The sequence below is a fragment of the Lissotriton helveticus genome, chromosome 5_1, assembly GCF_964261635.1.
Source record: "Lissotriton helveticus chromosome 5_1, aLisHel1.1, whole genome shotgun sequence".
In the NCBI taxonomy this organism is placed as follows: Eukaryota; Metazoa; Chordata; class Amphibia; order Caudata; family Salamandridae; genus Lissotriton; species Lissotriton helveticus.
The window spans coordinates 2,054,540,863-2,054,560,953 of record NC_136065.1 but is presented as its reverse complement, the minus strand read 5'-3'; the positions used below and the strand labels follow the sequence as shown (position 1 = coordinate 2,054,560,953).

General features: G+C 42.6%; 1 protein-coding gene across 2 annotated transcripts in view; it reads right to left on the bottom strand.

Annotated features, from left to right (window-relative positions):
- The window catches only part of LOC144756277 (uncharacterized), a 294,158-nt gene extending 275,050 nt beyond the window's left edge, over positions 1-19,108 (bottom strand). Inside the window, exon 1 of one of the 2 annotated variants that reach the window (XM_078645938.1) lies at positions 18,902-19,108. In XM_078645938.1, the coding sequence (XP_078502064.1) occupies positions 18,902-19,015 (114 nt within the window). In that variant the 5' untranslated portion in view covers positions 19,016-19,108. The remainder of the gene's footprint in view (positions 1-18,901) is intronic. The other variant, XM_078645937.1, reaches the window with a different exon arrangement.
- Between the last annotated feature and the right edge of the window lie 983 nt (positions 19,109-20,091).

Below are 20,091 nucleotides of genomic sequence, written 5' to 3'. Positions count from 1 at the left end.
GTTATTTTTGAGTCTTATGGTTACCTGCACAAGTTATGCTTTACATTTATGTTTTCCAATTTCACATGTACATATGTTTTCTAATACTACAGTAGAGCACACATTTAGTGATCTGCCTCCTCACGAGCTATCCTATCGTCTTGCTATGCGCAATAACACATTCATTAGAATGTTACACTATTCACACCAGACCAGAAATGCCACTAATTGTTGGGTGTGTGGTCGACTCCCCCCTTTCCAGACACCGAAGGGAGTTCTGCCACTCTTTCCTTATCCGTTTTCACATAATGGTTCGTGTGGAGCATGGTCCACGTTAACGTCATCCTCAAATGATATGTCCCTTCTGAATCGAACATGTTTTCCAGACAAGCAAGGTCTCTCCAATAGAACAGGGTTAGATCTAGAAAATGAAGTATATGATTTAGGTAATTATTCTTCGAATTTTATGGTCCTGAATGTTCAGTCTGATACTACTCCAGATTTACCTGCTATTTCAGTACTACCAGTCAAAGGCGAATTATGTGTCAGAAAGAATGGTTCCGCACATGTAGGACATAGTGATTGTACTACTACTGTCGAGTATAGTGACAGTGGGAAATCTATTTTCAAAGCCTCACGTCATTCTTATTTTGTTTGTGGTCAGACCGCATATGTTCGTCTGCCCCTCGATTGGGATGGAACATGTTATATTGCCTTCCTACTGCCACCAGTTTTTCTAGCCCCATCTGATTATCACAGAAACACACATCTAGTACACGTCAGACATAGAAGGGAGATCAAGTCCCCAATTGTCGATCAAACTGAAACTGCTCTAGAACAGTATACAGACTTTAATAAAGGTTTCTTCTTCTTTATAGGACCTATCCAGAATAGTAAGTTAATACGTAGGTTAACCAGAACCCTTGAAGCAGTAGTGAATGAGACTACTTCTGCTCTAGGTAACTTAACTGAAGAGCAATCTGCTATGAGATATGTCGTGCTCCAAAATCGTCTCGTTCTTTACGTCATACTGGCCGATAGAGGAGGAGCATGTAGAGTCATCGGATCTAGTTGCTGCATTTTCATTCCTAATAACGCGCCGTCTGTTTATTCAGCTATAACCAGACTTCATAAAATTGCCCATCAGTTACGCCAGAATCCAGGCACCTGGACATGGTCCGGTTGGCTCTGGAGTATCATATCTGCCTGGGGATGGAAAGTATTGTCATTCCTAGGTATTGCAGTAATGATCATATTCAGTTGCTGCCTCTGTATACAATGTGGCCCTGCGATTTGCGGCATGTGTGCTACCTCTTGTATTCCTAGTCCTAAATCCCGTTCCAAGACAATTCGAGACGAGCAAATGATGCTATATGAAATGATAGATGGTATCATGAATATTGATGTTTCCTGATGGAAACGTAGGGCACAAGGAGGGAATGTGGAAAAGTAAATTTTGCCATGTTGTATGTGCCTACGTGTTCCCCATCTTATGCTATATGTGCATGATCGATATGCATGTATTCCCCTCTGATCGATTAAAGACGCAATTATAGTTGTGTCCATCTCTAGTATGCCAGTTTCCAGTCCTCGTGAAAACAACGAATATTAGGCCTATGTAAACCTACGTTGCCACATTTTACAGTGTGCACGTTAATTCATTGAATTGTCCCCGTTTCTAGGCCTCAAAAAGGGCCCGGACTCAGATTCAGCTCCTGTCTCCTGAAACCTCTCCGAGAAGCGATACAGCCCCCACCTGCATCCCTGACCCTTCGCTTACTTTCTGCCTCACAGTGCCCGGCCCGGCCTGGCTCTGCCTGCCAGTCTGCCAAGAGTATGTTATGCTTCCAGTTATCAGTCCAGCCCTCCTTCTCTGCATTCCTAAGCTACTGCATCGCATCAATAGTTTTAGTCATGGTCTAGCCTTTCTGTCTCCATGTAAGAGAAATACTGTATTAATATTCATAGAATATTCCTCGCACACGCAATACATGTAGAATTATGCATGCACCAGTCTTAATGTCTATTAGTCTTTGCCCTGATAACTTTTGGATTCTATCAACATGTACTCTAAACACCAGATACTAGATATGCCTTGGGTACATGTCGCTCTGACACTCCAGACTTTAGTCTCCTCTTCTAGCACAGAAGTCATAGCCCCCAGTTCTCCCTGGTAACACGTCATTGCCCGTTTGCGCGCACCACTAGGTTAAAGGTCCCAGCTGCTCAGGTAGCCCCCTCCATGTTTCCGCCCCGTTTATGACACTTCTGTTACGTTTACATCACATGTCTATGTATACGCCCTGTACACGCCTTCTTGTTACATCATTTTGCCCTTATCTTTCGCGACTGCTACGAGTCACGCCTACTGCTACGCCTACTGTATTGAATGTAATGCAATTGTTTTTATATATATACTGTGAACTGTTACAAAAAGTCCCCCATCCCTTACCCTGATTCCCTTGTCCGGTTCTCATTCCCATTCCCCGGCAGCTGCCTTCATTTCATTCCCGTGCAGGCTGTCCAGTTCCTGTCCTTTATGCCTGATTAAAGCCTGTCGACTCAAGATACCTCGAATCCTGACTCTTATTTATTGAGCTACCTGTTTTATTGATTGTATTGAAAAATAGTACCGGTAATTAATTATTTATTTACCACACTTCCATCAGTAAACTTTCAATGTCTATTGCTCCTAATTTAAAAGCGATTAATATAGATGTCAATAGGCAGAAAAAAGGATAGTTTGATCATCAATGTTCTCTAGCTAACTAAAATCTAAGAAGATCCTTAGACTCAGATCCAAGAGACAAAGATGAATTAAACATTTTAGGCACACTTATAAATTAACCTTGAATTAAAGGAAAAGGCACTTACAAGAAAAAGCATGGGCTGAATTGGATCGGGCCACTGCTTTGAAAGATTCTGCACTATTCTGAAGGGTAATTCATTTTCCATTCTTAAAATATGACTCAGAATCAAGGGTGGATTCATAGTTTACCTCAACAGATTGGTTAGCCACTTTGAAGCAATATTTAATCCTTGGAATGAGCACCTAAATAAAAGCAAATGGCAACAAACACAAATTCCTGGCATTGAATGTCTCAGCTTTACTCTAGGTGCATCTATCAGCAATGTCTTTTTTTTTTTTTGTTTAAACAGAAAACTTTATTTCAAAAAGTAAAATGCAACAAGGCATACAGAATCAAGGAAATATCAGGGTATGAATGAACAATAATTGAAAGAACAAAACGTAATAAAGAAGAAGGAAAGAAACTTTTTAAGTAGTTGCATTAAGAAAGAGGAGGATAGACGAATTAAAGAAAGAAAAAGAAGAGAGAGAGAAGAAGAAAAGATAAAGAGGAATGTAATACAATATATAAGTAAATATCAACATTGCGTAAAGAATAAATTGGCTGTAATAAAGTTACTATATTATGGGAAGAGGGGAAAGGAGATCATTAACAGAGTAAGTAATTGTTAACATAACAAAACAAGTAAACTAGATCAAGGTGGTTTGGGGACTTCCTCCAGTGGAGGTTGGTGTCGAGTAGCCTTTTGAGCAGAAGTGTCAAGAAAAATAGTTACAGGGGACCAAGGGCCGGATGTAGGTAGGCATTTACCGGTCGGTAACGGCCGAATTCGGCCGTTACCGACCGGTAAATGCAATTTGAGATGTAGGGCCCTGTATTTTACAGAATCGGTAAATTTACCGATCGGTAAATTTACCGATTCTGTAAAATACCGAGTCGGTATTTTTACCGATTCGGTAAAATTGATATGTAGGTGGGACTCTTCTGAGTCCCACAAGCATTAAAAAATCGGTATTTTACCATCAAATCCTATTTGATGGTAAAATACCGATTCCGGTGTGCATGCACATGTGTGCATGCACACCTGTGCCATATGACAGGCAGACCTGCCCTTAGGGCAGGTATGCCTGCCACATGGCACCCGAACCCGTTTTGGGGGTGCTAGAGGGTGTCAAAGTGACACCCCCTGCACCCTTGTGAAAATCGGTATTTACCGATTCGGTAATTACCGAATCGGTAATGCCCATTCATTCCTATGGGCTTCAAAGCCCATAGGAATGAATGGGCATTACCGGTCGGTATTTACCGATTCGGTAAATACCGAATATTACCGATTCGGTAAATGCACATCTGGATTTACCTACATCTCGGTACTTCTATTTTACCACTTCTTAAATACCGAATCGGTATGATTCGGTATTTAAGAGGTGGTAAAATAAAATTACCTACATCTGGCCCCAAATATGTTCCTGTATCAGAAGCAGAGACATAGGAGAAATATAAGCACGATCTAGGCGATGGTTATAACAAACACTGTACCACCACCCTTGAAAGGGTAGTTGTGCAGATTGTTTCCAGTTTTTTGTATCAGCAATGTTCATCTGCAGCCGATTAGCATTGAGTAGGTCACAATAGCAATAGAAACGTTTGCCAAGGGAAAAGCCCCGGGCCCCAATGGGGTCCCCGGGATGCTTTAAATCATACATGACACTATGGGCCCGATGTAAATGCAGGTATGTAATGCTGCTGCCCGAGGGCCGATCCCCCGGACATAGACAGACAGTATTATTGTCCCTATTTTTAAAAAGGGGGACAGGGAGATGCCAAATGTTACCACGCTATATCCCTTCTGGACTCATCTGCAAAAAGTATGGGGAGAGTCGTGTTGGAAAGATTAAAAACATAGGTAGATGAAAACCACGTATTAACAGACTCCCAGTATGGGTTCAGGAGGGAGAGAAGGACGGTGGAGCAGTGTATTAAACTCAATCTCATAATAATGAAATATACTCTTGTAAAGAGGGGTCAAATCCACCTATGTTTTGCATATTTGAGCAGCGCCTTCGATTGTGTTAACCATACTAAACTTTGGAAGATGATGGCAGATATGGGCGCACCAGTAGAAGTTATATCATAATTTGCGCAACTGTATTTCTCCTTGCCAGCAAGGGTGAGGTATGGGTCTGACGGAGAATGCACTGCCAGTTTTAAGGTTTTAAGAAGCAGAGGCAGGTCCTTGCCCCCTCCTCTTCTCCTTCTATATTAAGGGGGTAGACAGATCTTTACAATAGGTGGAAGCAGCGGTACCAAAAGTTGGCTGCCGCCAGACCCCATTGCTCCTATATGTGGATGATGCGGTCTTAATATCGAGAACGGCAAATGGTTTACAGCAACTGATTAACTCATTTGTCCTATACATGGAGCAAAAACTTTAAAGTAAATCTAAAGAATACTTTTGTGATGACCTGTGGAGAGGGAAATGCCAAAAAGAAACCCCAATTTGTGAGAGATTTTAGATTAGAAGAAGTCCACAGATTTTGTTATCTGAGTATCCTCTTCTCCCAAAATAGTACCTGGGGCCCCCACCTAGTGCAGAACATAAGTTTATTAGATCTGTAGAAGCACTATTTAGCTTTGCAGGGAAAGTAGGAAATAAACACATTTGTGAAATGTTACAGCTCTTCCAAAACAAATGTATAACAACAGTTTCTTATGGAGCACCTGTCTGGGGTCAGGCTGAATCATCCATACTACAGGTATATGAAAATACCTTCCTATGTAGATTTCCAGCTGTACCACGCTCTGTACCTGTGCTTATAACACATAGTGAGACAAATGTCCCTTATTTAGAGGATCTTATATCTGTTAGCGCAATTATTAGCTGGTACAATCATTGGAGCAAGATGGAGCTAAATTCTCGAGGGATGTTATTAGACATTGCCTTACTCTTGAGCATCACAACAGAACTCCGTGGTTGATGGACATCGATAAATTATTAAAGATAGTAGAGGAAAATCTAACAATTAGAAGTCCTGCCAACATCCTACGTACGATTTGGTAAAAAAGACCCAAAGGAGCTATTTCTTAAAAAAACATGCTAGAGAAAGAAGGGAGGAAAATAAAACGTCAGTGGCAAGATATATGGCAGGTTCAGTACAGCAAGGACTACAAGATTATTTTATAAGAGTACCACATTTTCAAGGACGATTTTATATGACTAGATTGCGGCTGGGAATTTTACATCACTTAGGGTCAGATGTAGGTCGCCAAATACCGGTCGGTAACGGCCGATGTCGGCCGTTACCGACCGGTATTTGGGATTTGACATGTAGGTGGCCTTAATATTAGCGATTTGGTAAATTAACCGATTCAGTAAAATACCGAATCGGTAAAGGCCATTACCGATTCTCTATTCACCACTAAATACTGTTTGGTGGTAAATAACGAATACCTGTGTACCTAAGGGCATGTATGTGTGTCACATGGCACACAAGCCAAAATCAGGGGTGCAACAGGGTGTCAAAGTGACACCCTGTTCCCCTTGACAAATCTGTATTTTTACCGAATCGGTATTTACCGATTCGGTAATTGACATTGATTCCAAAGGCCTTTGAATCAGTAAAATTCGGTATTTTAGAGTCGGTAAATGAGGATTACCTACATCTAGCCCTTTGTTGTTTTCTCTAGGAACTGTACATTTTATCTTGTTTTGCGAGGTTTATGCTGATATTAGAATAATGAGTATTCTTTCACTCTTTTTAAATTAATGCTTTCTGTTTTATCAAGATGCTTTTAATAAATTATATAAACTGGACAGTGATGTTATTTGCCGCTCACTATCAGCTTTTATAACTCAAGCAGTGAAGGGAAGAAAATTGCTTTATCAATATGATGAGATTCGATATGAAAATGATTAATAAGTAAAGCTTTTTGGAGATGTAAGAAATTTAGAAGAAGCCTAGGCTGCTGGGGTTTACGGACCTGCTAAAATGTGAAACATAGTTTAATGTTTAAAGTAATCGATTATTTAATGTATGATTTTATGTTACATATACTTTTATGGATTCAAATGGAATTCACATAAAGTTTATTTGACTTTGTCTTTGAATCTGGCGAGTGGAGCGATGCAAGGCTTACCCTTGGGTTATTGCCTCCCAAAGAGATGATAAATCTTTGGAGAATCAGAATCCTGAGGGGTCGAGAGATTGACAAGAGATTGAGATAAGAGAAAAATGAAAGCGAAAGAGAGTACACATGAAAAAAACAAGAAGGGAGAGAGTGGATAACAATACAGAATGGAGAAAGAGAGAACGAGACCCAGAGAGGGGAACAGCTATTTGAGGAGACAGGAAATAGAGCCAGAAGAAGCAATGGAGAGAAAGAGCATGAAGGCATAAAGGATTTGTTTTTAGATTTTCAGACGTTCTGTGCATGATGATGTACAAATATACGTAGGGGTTTCTGTGTCAGCAATTTGAATAATCATAAGGTTTGTGACACTAAAATACATTTTTACAACGTACAAAAGCCCACTGTTGAGTTGCAGAACTCTTTCAGACTCGAAAAAGGACTTTTACAACCTTTTCCAAATAGGAGTGGGTGTGAATGGAGCTTCATCCCTTTTTGTGAGCCACCAAGGTATGTATCGGTGGTTTGTGACCACAATTGTGATTGAAACCATTGATCAGTTACCGACTCCCAGTTGGGGTGGTGACTGAATCTCAATATGGAAGATGTCCTTATGGGACAGTTTCACCTTTGGAAATTGTGTCCTCTGGCTTTGAGAGGACCAGGCTGTGGACAGTGGCCGGCTGCCGCAGATGGCTTCCCAAACAAGAAACATTTTTGTTAGCAGCTCCTGTACCTTTAATGGAAATGGGCAGCTTTAAAAAATAAAATATCCCGTTTTGGGAATGCAACTGCAGGAATGGGGACCTGCTGTTCCTCGTAGGCCTCTATCCCTCCTTCACAGTTAATTGGGGATGACTTAACATTGCGAACTTCCTAATTACAATTCATTAGACAAGTTATGTTATATTAGGTGTTCTTATAAAGCGCTTGCATGCCCAAAGCAGTGTCTTGGCACTATCTAAGCAATCAGAACAAGTATTGGCATAGCTAATAGGTCTCGCCTTTGGGACCTTATAAGTGTTTATCCCTGCAGCAGTCGCCATAGTTGCAACAAGGATATTGTGCTGCATACCTAAATACTTATAAGGTCCCAAAAGTGAGACCTATTGGCTATGCCAATGCTTGTTTCACTTTGTTCATGCACTTTATCGACAACCCATGCAGCCTGCGCTCTTAAGCGATCCCTACCCCCCTGGCTGTAGGAGCACAGCTTCCCTCTGCCCTCCATGGAAGGCGTGTCACTGTGCAGCAGCACTTTCTATAACTATTATTTACATTATAGCAAATTTGTGATTCCATGAACACAATTTGCAAGAAAGCATTGCCTATCTCAAAAAGCAAGTCATGCCAATTTAACAAACTTTCATTAACTTAGATTGCACAACTGCTCACCAAGCTACAACGTCCAACAAAAAATGTTTTTTATTAATCATATAGGCAAAACCTAATGCATTTCTCAATGTTTGGTTCGCTATATGGGTGTCCTGGAAAGAGCCATTTGTCCCGATGGAAGTGTTTGGGGGAGTGTGAATGTGTGCGGTTTACATTTTGGGATGTTAATTGGTTGGTGGCCGTGGCAAGGGTAGATTTTAAACTAGTTTTCTTAGCACACTGTCTATGACAGGCTGTGGTGGACCTAACGGCCAGGGCCATTAAAGGAGCAAGAGTTGGAACGTCGCATGGCTGGGTGTTTACACAAACAGGTCAACGCACGTTTCGGTGGTATTTGCCAAATGAGCAAACCATTACATTCAAATTAAAATATAGTTTTTTTAAAAATATTTGTGAATACAATTACATATGTTATCATTTGTTTGATCAATGCTTGCTTCTGTATTTGTTGTTTTACGTTTTGCAGTTCAAATAATCAAGAATACTTAGGCAAGGGTCCCTGACTTCCAGCAGACTCAGTGGGGGTCCCCTGATTCTATTAATGGTTCAGTGGGTAGTCCCCAGATTACAGTAGTATTTAATGGGGGTCCACAGAAGTCAAAAGGTAAAGAAGCACTGAAAAACAGTACACAGAGCCAGGCTTTACACTGCTTTGGCTGTTTTTCTGCTTTGGGCCAATAACTGAAATTTCGATGAAATGTGCTCCTCAAGGTAGGTGTCACACATTAGACATGATAATGTGACATGGGTTAAATGCAAATGTGGAAATGTCACACCTAGAAGCACATACATGCTGAAAGACCCATATATCGGGGAGACTCACGAATTGTGGAGCTAAAAATGGTTTACTGGAGTGGTATTCCGTCTACAATTTCATGTGTTTTATAGAAGCCACAGTGCATTGCCGCGATTTTTTTTTTAGAATCTCCCACTTTCCTGTACTCAAATGTTGGCATGTATGAACTATGAAAGCAGGCTGAAAACTTTGCAAACTTACGGACAAGGGTGGCAACATTACGTCAGGCTTTTTAGCCAACAATTTGCAAGCATGGAATCAAGACTCGAAACATTCAAAGTTAAAAGCAGGAGTACAATTGTTTATCTTTCAGGCACAGAACTGAAATCCCACCTGACCTGACTTAACTTAAAAGAGAGTGAGGACTCAGTCTGCCAGCAGGGTTTGGTGACGGTCATCCTAGGGCAAGAAACACAAAAGTGGTGCCACTGAAACAGATGAAATGTCTCACACCAGTGCCTTGGTGCAGTCTGTTGTCTGTGGCTGCCTGTAGTGAAAGAAAGACTTGTGCTGCCCAGTGTTTACATTGACAGCTGGTGGGGCAAGGGTGTGCGTGCGTGTGCACGAAACGGAAGGAAATAAAGTGCGTCCACATCACACACAAAAAGTAGCACTTTAACTTTTAAATACACAAGCACCAAAACGGCATTTTTCACTGACAATACAGAAATAAACAATAAATAATATGAAGCATGATTTTTGCTCGCGTGGAGCACGCTTCCCTGGCTGTCATGCAGGCTCAAACCCCCACCACTTTCCCTACCCGTGAGGGGGGAGTCTGTTACTCACCGCCGGGACCCCTGCAGATCACCGGGCCTAGGAGGAGGGCTGGAGACCAAGCGAGAGGCGGGACCGGCGAGGAGCGGTAGCAGCCGGTTGGTGCCGCTCCCTGAGTGCTTCAATGCGGCACCGGCCGGGAGGGAGGGAGTGTCCCCGGCCGCAGCCCTGGCTGTCCGGGCGGCTCCTCCGGGAAAGGAGGCGAGGGAGTCAGATTAACGCACGACACGTACCACAGCATGGCAGGCTTTTATTAGTTTTTCTTAAAAAAGATTTATATATAGCGCCCACTCCATCCGAAGCTACTGGAGGGCTTTACACCAGCACCAGTTACACCACACACGGTCACATTCATTTTTTTAGGCACGGGTAGAATAGTGATTTGCCCACAATCCCATGGTGTTGAGCTGAGGCTAGAATTTGAACGAACCTGATTCCTCATTTGCAAAGTTGACAGCAGGGCGCAAGTCCTAAATAAGCGTGTGCCTCGCGCGGCGGGGGGGGGTGCGCGATTCACTTGCGGGAGCCAGCGGCTGGCGCCGCGATAATTCATCACATCTGGCGCCAGCCGCTCACTCCCGCAAGTAAATCGTCACACGTACACGCATTGCCATTGAAGGCAATGGAACGCGTGCACGTGTTTGGCTAAAAAGCCGTACCGATAGCAAGAGGTCTTTTTGCCTCTGCAGCGCATGCATAGGCGAGACCTAAAAAGGAATAGATCTGAAAGACAGTTAACATGTAGAAAAAAAGTCACGTTTTTAGCGCCTTTCTAAAAGCCAGGAGGTTAGGCAGGGCTTTAGTATGTAAAAGAAGGGCATTCCATGCTTTTGAGGCTCCAGGCGCAGAACTTCTGCCTCCCCAATTAGCATATCTAAATCTTGGAACTGTCAGCAATTTGGCCGATTCCAAACGCAGAGACCAACAACAAGTGGTTTTGTGAGCACTACAAATGGATAATTTGTAAAAACAACTTCCTTGTGCATGGGTAGCATCATAAAGAGCACACCCATTCACAAGCCCGCAGTTGTGCAAATTGCACATGCTTGTTTGTGAACGGCTAATGCCACATCAGGCCCTTTGTCTTTTAAACAACCCTACTCTGCACACAAGTGGGAAAGGGTACTGTGTAAGTAAAGCAGGTACCCTAATGTGTGGGATCTGAGGTTCATTCACAAATGCAGATGTGGATGGAAGCAGGAGAACCTGCAGGAGGTGACAGTAACTCCTGCAGATCAGCAGAAGACCAGCAGGAGTAAGAACATTGACATTTGTCAAGCCCCACGCTCTTTAACCTTCATATGGCCACCCTTGCGGCCATAGGGGAGAGGTGTTGGCCTAACAGCTAGGGCAGTCGACCTCAAATCTGGGGAACCGGGTTCGAGTCTCGGCGAGGACCCGCAACATCCTGTGATTCTCGGCAAATCACTTAATCTCCCAGTGCCTAACAAAACTGAATGTGTCCTCATGTAAAGCAACTGTAGGTCGTGTAAGGGGATCTGATACACGATACCTTCGGCTCAAGTTTGCGCTATATAAAACTGTGTAAAATAAAAATAATCCAAGCATTTGGGCTGAAGGTATTCTCCTATGCTGACGATACACAGTTTATTGTGTCAATTCTCAAGAACTCACGCTCCACAGCAGATCATTTCTCACAATGTATGTCGGCAGTGGCAGACTGGATGGGCCGAAACTTTCTAAATCTTAATGGGGAAAAAAACGAGGTGCTTGTCTTTGGCACAGGACCAACCAGCTGGAACAGCAGGTGGTGGCCCAACACACTAGGGGCTAGATGTAGGTAAATTAGATTTACCGATTCATAAATACCGAATTTTACCGATTCGATATTCATGAATCGGTGAATCTAATGTAGGTAATTATTCGGTAAAAAACACCGAATCGGTAGGATTCGGTATTTACCGATTCGGTAATTACCGAATCGGTATTTGTCATTGATTCCTATGGGCCTTGAAGCCCATAGGAATCAATGGCAAATACCGATTCGGTAATTACCGAATCGGTAAAATTACAGAATTGACAGCAGACATGAAAGAGAGTAACAGCCCCAAGCGTGTGCAGTGAGTACACCCACGTTTTCAGTCGCCCATCCATTTTTAAACCCATCTCTTCAGATTAAACAGCTGCTCCAGAGTTCTCTGCATAGCCCACATGACACTCATACTTTAAGTGAGCACTCTATGAGAGAAGTTGGCTTTCTCTACTGCTGCTGCGCTGCATCTGTTATGCATGGGAGGGAATCCTAACCTGCCGTGCAGTATCTGTTATGCATGGGAGGGAATCTTGAACTCCTGTGCTGTATCTGTTATGCATGGGAGGGAATCTTGCACTGCGGTGCTGTATTTGTTATGCATGGGAGGGAATCTTACACTGGAGCATTGTATGTGTTATGCATGGGAGGGAATCTTACCCTGCTGTGCTGCATCTGTTATGCATGGGAGAGACTCGTGCCCTACCATGCTATTTCTGGTAAGCATTGAAGAGAATCTTGCACTGCTGTGCTGCATCTGTTATGCATGGAAGGCAATTTGATCCTGCTGTGCTGTATCGGTTATGCATGGGAGGGGCTCTTACCCTGTTGTGCTGTATCAGTTATGCATGGATAGGAATCTTACCCTGCTGTGTTGTATCAGTTATGCATGGGAGAGAAACTTACCCTGCTGTGATGTATCTGTTATGGATGGAAGGGAATCTTACCCTGCTGTGCTGTATCAGTTATGCATGTGAGGGAATCTTTCACTGCTCTGCTATATCTTTTATGCATGGGAGGGAATCTTAATCTGCTGTGCTGTATCTGTTATGCATGGGAGGGAATCTTACCCTGCCATGCTGTATCTGTTAGGCATGAGAGGGAATCTTTCCCTGCCGTGCTGTATCTGTTATGCATGAAAGGAAATCTTACCCTGCTGTGCTTTATCTGTTATGAATGGGAGGGAATTTTGCACTGCTGTGCTTTATCTGTTATGCACGAGAGGGAATCTGGCACTGCTGTGCTGCATCTGTTATGCATTGAAGGGAATCTTACCCTGCTGTGCTGTATCTGTTATGCATGGAAGAGAATCTTACCCTGCTGTGCTGTATCTGTTATGCATTGGAGGGAATCTTACCCTGCTGTGCTGTATCTGTTATTCATGGAAGGGAATTCTGTATCTGTTATGCATGGAAGGGAATCTTACCCTGATGTGCTGTATCTGTTATGCACGAGAGGGAATCTTACCCCGCCGTGCTGTATTTGTTATGCATGGGAGGGACACTTACCCTGCTGTGCTGTATCTGTTATGCATGGAAGGGAATCTTACCCTGATGTGCTGTATCTGTTATGCATGAGAGGAAATCTTACCCTGCAGTGCTGTATCTGTTATGAATGGGAGGGAATCTTGCACTGCTCTGCTTTATCTGTAATGCACGAGAGGGAATCTTACCCTGCCGTGCTGTATTTGTTATGCATGGGAGGGACACTTACCCTGCTGTGCTGTATCTGTTATGCATGGAAGGGACTCTTACCCTGCTGTGCTGTATCTGTTATGCATGGAAGGGAATAGTACCCTTCCATGCTGTATCTGTTATGCATGGAAGGGAATCTTACCCTGCTATGCTGTATCTATTATGCATGGGAAGGACTCGTGCCCTGTCATGCTTTTTCTGGAATGCATGGAAGGGAATGCAGCACTGCTTCTGTTAGCTAGGGAGATGAACACCTTGTTTTGCGTCTTCAGTGATGTGCCTGTTCTCTGAAGAGGGGAGGTGTGCTGTACCCTGCTGCTCTGCCTGCTCCTTTCTTTGCACCACCAGTGATGGGCAGCAAGGGCAGTGCAGGGGTACCAGAGAGTGAGCATTCACGAAACCCCACAGCTTTGTTGCACTCCCTTCCCCCCCCCCATCCCTCCACCTCTCCTTCCATCCAAGTAAACCATGAAAAGTGCATGAAAGCCAGTGACTGAATGGGCCCCCTTCTGCCATTGGCTGTCGCTGCCCAACGCCCACCCTCTCTCTGTGGCTCTTACTGTTCATTCTTGAAGCACTGATGCCATAAGGTCATTCAGAAACTTTAGCCCTCTCGAATCAAACCTCAAATTCCACGTTTGGATGTAAAAGCAGGGCTGTCCTTGCTCTATAAACGTTTGAGGAAAACACATGTCAAAGTAAACACTACATTCCAAATGTCCTACATAGAAAATGGGTAAATGTGATATTGTGCCAAGTCATAAGGATTTGTCATGAGTTGGGTAGAAATGAGCCCTGTTAACGATTTGATAGAACCGGCGCTACTTGGAGCCACATCTTGCCCATCGTACCCCACAGTTGTGGGGGTGGGACGCGGACACCACTAGCGTAGCTAGGGGGGGGGGGGCGGTGGGGGTGGTCCGCCCCAGGCGGCACAATTTTGGGGGATGCCGCGCGGCACTGGTGGTCCGTTGCAGCCGCCTTCATAATTTATTTGGGGACACTGTGCCCCCAAATAAATTATAAAGGCCGCCGCAATGGGCCACCAGTGCCGCGTGTGGTCCTGTTTGAAAGTGCGCGCTGCACGCACCTGATCTGCTGCTGTTGTAACTGCAGCGGCAGTCACAGTGCTTCAAAAATTGCGGCCACGACGTCCCACGTTTTTTATTTGCTGAGCTCAGCTCTTGACTGTTGGCCCGCAGGTCCGTCCCAGCCTAAAGGGCCGTCAATCAATCTTGTAGCGCGCAAGCGCTACCAATGACGTCCCTGGGTGACATTAAATGATTTATTATTTTGGCCAGGCCTGCCCTCGCCATGAGAACGACGTAGCAGTGACGCGTCACACGCTTCACCGCTACGCGCTCTCGCCCTCATTTTGGCCTGGGGCAGTCGGTGCAGTGCTGCTCTGTGGGCGATTTGCTGGCTCTCTGGCTGCTGATTTAGTTCGAACAACCACCCCTGGCTGCCTGGCATAGAGCCCCTGGAGTGAGGTCAGAGGAGAGTTTTCAGAGGGCATATTTAGTGAGTGGCAGCATAGCTGCCAACAGGGCTTTAAGTGGGATGAAAAAACTGGGGTCTCTCAAAGGGAGGTGGCCGATTTAATTAAGGGCGTGCATTTAAAACACTTACGCTAAAAATCTGTGTTTAGCATAGTCTGCCACCTGACTTGTATTTTGCTGTTTCTGTCATTGCATCCAGATATGTCATACAACAAGTAACATCATACCTACAACCAGGCCCGGTTCTAGAGGGTGGGCCAGGCCCACCCAAGGATTGCCCTGGCCCACCCTAGGCCATTGTGAACTGGAAAATGAGCGTTTTTCATCCTAATGTCTCACAGTGGCTTGAAGCCCCATTGTGTGCTGCCAAGTTGTTTTAATTAATTATTAACCATTGACATGCTCTAGTTTCAGTTGACAAAAAACAACCTAGGCAACCTATAGAATATAATCACAGACAAATGGCTACAAGAGGTTAAGAAAATGTATATTGCTTTATTCTCAGATTATATATTAAAAAAATGCATAACATATAGTACAATCGACAATGGACATGAATTAAAATTTACTCTCACATAAGTAAAGGTTGAACAAATTTATACATTAGTGGCAAAGAAATATATATACACGAATTCTTGGATTAAAAGGGAAAACATAGAAAAGTGGCCGATAGGATCTCTACGCGCGTTTCGGCGAACCAGCGCCTTCTTCTGGAGTAGCCACACAAAGCTCTAGAACAAAATATTTTTTAAAAACAGAACAACATTGCATTAATAATACATCTTTAAAACTGTATGTATAAAAACATGTAGCAATCTACATCTTAACACTGTAGCCAACAAGTCTTGTATCTAGATAATCTAATATATATCTTTTCATTTCCTAGTGTGAGTCATGAGTCCAATCAGACACAGGTCTTTATTTTAAGCACAATTGAAATGGATCAGTACATGGGTACAAAGATATTCATGGGATATAGTGCTTTCCTAATACTAGTTATTTCAAAAAGAGCTTAAAGCCAGAGGCTCAAATGGATATACATGGTATATAAACATATCAACTTTATTATCTTTGGACACATAGATTTAATGATTATTGGTGTTCCTATTCTATTTTTAACATCGCTCGTATAATTCAGATGTATAGCTCACTCTTTCAAGCGATGTTATGTACTAGATATTATATAAGGTGATCATAAAAAGTTGGTACTCACAAGTAGTTTTCAAGTTTTACATCACTGATTATTGAGACGTATAGCCAATGTTTTTTTTGGAAATTTTCAACCAATAGGTCTTTTTCTTGATGCTATTGTTAAAAAAAGGGGGGAGGACAAAGATAGCATTCTTTTTTAGTTTATTTTGTCCCTATCATTCAATTGGATGTATTCGAAAATTAAGAATAAAATTACCTTATTTCGGATATCAAAAGTTAAGTCCCGCCTGCCAGATATGTGTTAAAGATGTATTTCTAGTATCTGGTTTGTTTCAAATATCAAGTTAGTTAAAAGATCTCCCTGCCTATTGATTGTGAAACAAAAGGGGAGAATTTGAAAAAATTAGAGAGATAAGCCTGACTATATTTTTTAATCATAATCCTGTTACGTTAAAAATAAAAACTGAGGTTTCCCATCTTACCCGAGGTAATACGGCAGAGCTCCTTAAAATTGTAGATATATTTGTGTTTGAGATGAAATTCTTCCTGTCAAGATAGATCATTGTCCACTATAAATATTAAAGTTGTCTATTAGATTACCTATTACCTATAACGCATTCTATTATTCTAATGTTTAAGTAGCTTATACATCTGAATTATACGAGCGATGTTAAAAATAGAATAGGAACACCAATAATCATTAAATCTATGTGTCCAAAGATAATAAAGTTGATATGTTTATATACCATGTATATCCATTTGAGCCTCTGGCTTTAAGCTCTTTTTGAAATAACTAGTATTAGGAAAGCACTATATCCCATGAATATCTTTGTACCCATGTACTGATCCATTTCAATTGTGCTTAAAATAAAGACCTGTGTCTGATTGGACTCATGACTCACACTAGGAAATGAAAAGATATATATTAGATTATCTAGATACAAGACTTGTTGGCTACAGTGTTAAGATGTAGATTGCTACATGTTTTTATACATACAGTTTTAAAGATGTATTATTAATGCAATGTTGTTCTGTTTTTAAAAAATATTTTGTTCTAGAGCTTTGTGTGGCTACTCCAGAAGAAGGCGCTGGTTCGCCGAAACGCGCGTAGAGATCCTATCGGCCACTTTTCTATGTTTTCCCTTTTAATCCAAGAATTCGTGTATATATATTTCTTTGCCACTAATGTATAAATTTGTTCAACCTTTACTTATGTGAGAGTAAATTTTAATTCATGTCCATTGTCGATTGTACTATATGTTATGCATTTTTTTAATATATAATCTGAGAATAAAGCAATATACATTTTCTTAACCTCTTGTAGCCATTTGTCTGTGATTATATTCTATAGGTTGCCTAGGTTGTTTTTTGTCAATTGGTTCTTTTTCCCTGGCCTAGGAACTTTGCTGTATCCGAATCCTCAGGGGGTCCTTGTTAAATATTCAAGATGCTCTAGTTTCAGGCCTGGGGACAGGTGTGAAATCAGCAGGGATAGAAGGTGCTATGATGTGCAAATGAACCGCACAGACATCCTGAAAACTTTCACTCACTCACACTAAAGAGGCTGTAGGCTTCCATCACAAGGTACCTAAGAGTTGCAAAAAGTGATATGGCAGAAACGCTTTGCAAAGGATTTCCTTTTCCCCAAAAAGTTTGTGAAAATGTGTTTATAATTAGCATATAGATTTACTCAGGTTTTTTATTTTTTTATTTCTTTCTACTCTGAGGCCATTACTAACTTGCAGTATTACATAAAAATAAATTAATGGAAAAAGTAAAACAAAAATGTTTTATCTTTCCATTGGCTAAATGAAAAAACTTCCTACTCATCATTAATTCACACCACAATAATTTGTATGTCAATTCTTACAAGTGATAGAATGATTCCTTGAGCAGGGACCTATGGGCAGGGCCACTGGAAATATGCGATTCAGCAGCCGTGGCATTTTTTGCATAGCTATGGATTTGCCGCATTTGCATCATAATACATTATCTTCTACATAATCTGCAGATTTTTAAAGAGGTTGATTTTAGCCCAAATGGTTCAAAAGTTATAAAATTGCATTGACATGTGGTGGCGCTGAGTGGAAGGTTCTTTCCTAAGGTTGACTGGTCACCTTCTGATACGTGTGTGCTGAGGCTGCTATGAAGGAGAGATGCACTATTACAAGCTGGTTTTGGGTCCCAGGAGCACACATCTTTTCATTCCCAGGGAGTTGGTCGCTGCTGCTTAGAAGTAATGACAAGACGCGACCTCTGGTGGTTGCCTTTGGGCCACCAGCGTGGGCTTTGTATGTGGTCTGTGTTGGCAAGGTGGAGCTGACTGACCCCTTAGTTCTAAGGGCACACAGTGAGTCATTCCCTGTGAATAATTAATTTGCTATTTTTGAAAGATAAAAAATCAAAGGCTGCAACACTGTTACGTTGGTTTTGGGTCCCCAGAGCACATCATGTTTGTGCAGGTCCCCACTGCTTTAATGGGGGAACCATGATGTATGGTCATTTAATGCTAGCTGTAGATGATGGATCCCTGAACAGTGTCATGTATGTGCATCTTTGCATTGTGCTGAGGGGATTACCAGGTCATTGTTCACGCAGCTCTCTGATGGATGTCACATGCGATTTTTCTGAGTCCCCAGAAAGATCATGCAGTCTGTGTGTTCTCTCTTGTACTGCCAGTCACAGGTGTATTCAACTGTGTAGCCTTGTACCGCGTCATGTATGTGCATGTAACTTGCATGATCGAGTTAACTATTAGTGGCGATACTACGTGTCTCTCGGACCTCTTTCAAGTGCTCACCGTCCTTTTTGCCCAGCGCCTCCGCCCCCCCCTCCAGGGCGGCAATCCGAGGGATAGCCCGGGCGCCACAAGCTCTAGCTACGCCTCGGCAGGCACTTACCTCACTTAGCTTGACAGGGAGCAGGTGAGTGTTGCTGTCCGTACATTGTGGGTGCTGTGGGGCAGGGGAGGAGTAGAAGGCAAGGGAGAGAACTGTGAAGAGTTGGAAAATCATCCTGAAGCTGGCCTCTTCCTCGACGCTGGCAGAATGTGTCAAATATACCCAACATCACTCTTAAATATGCTGACGAGTCGCACCCTCTGATCCCAAATGATCAGAATTTGGGACTGAGTGTCTGCTTGCACACACAGTCATCTGAGGACTCAGAAGGGGGGTCCGTGTTAAATATTAAATTGGATGTAACCGGTGGCAGAGAACAATTTGGATGAGACAAGTGGAGGTTGGAAGTCAATATAGAAAAACATTTGTGCAATATTTGGAGTTGCAAAGGCTGTTGGGAAACATCACATGAAGTGGGTCCCTGGGCACCACCCATGGATCCACATGCCTTCTAGTGTCTCTATGTTCGATTTAAGGATCTGGACTATAATCTACCTTTCACAACATTTCCTGGTCACGTGTCAGCTGGAAGCGAGCAGGGATGGCACCCCCGGACTTGGCCTTGATTGTAATCAAACATATTGACATAATCTTTCCCGCACTCCACGAGTATTTATTTATTTTTATGCAATATCTCTTGTTGGCACTGCGAAGCCCATGTGAACCAATGTTTGTTTGCGGTTTGCTGCATGTGGCACCTCACACTCCTAGGAGCAGCCTCTCCCCTATATTCTTAAATTTTAGGACGACTCCAGATTATGTGGTAAAAAAAGACCCCACTTGTCTCCGTCCTCTTTGGCATTTATCATGATGTCTCTACCCCACCGATATATTAGCGTTCTATTGTAGTATATTCTACAATATGTGTCTTTTTTTGCTAGTATTTCTAGTTGTATAAGTCTAAAACTATTGTTAATCGCTATGTCTCTAGTAAATCTAAGTGCATCGGGCGCCTATCATCGCCTAGTTCTCCGAAGTCCTTTTCCTGGCGCGTTTTAAGCCCTGATCGCCTTTCTGCATTTTTAACAACAGAGTAGTGTATCAGTATGATTCTACTTTCCACTGCTGTCTAGTAGACATATCTCGAGTGGAGAGTCCTCCATGGTTTCCTCATCATTTGTAATATGGGATTGTAGAGTATGTTTTGGTTCTATATATGTACATCTTTGTGTGGGGTGCATTTCGCATTG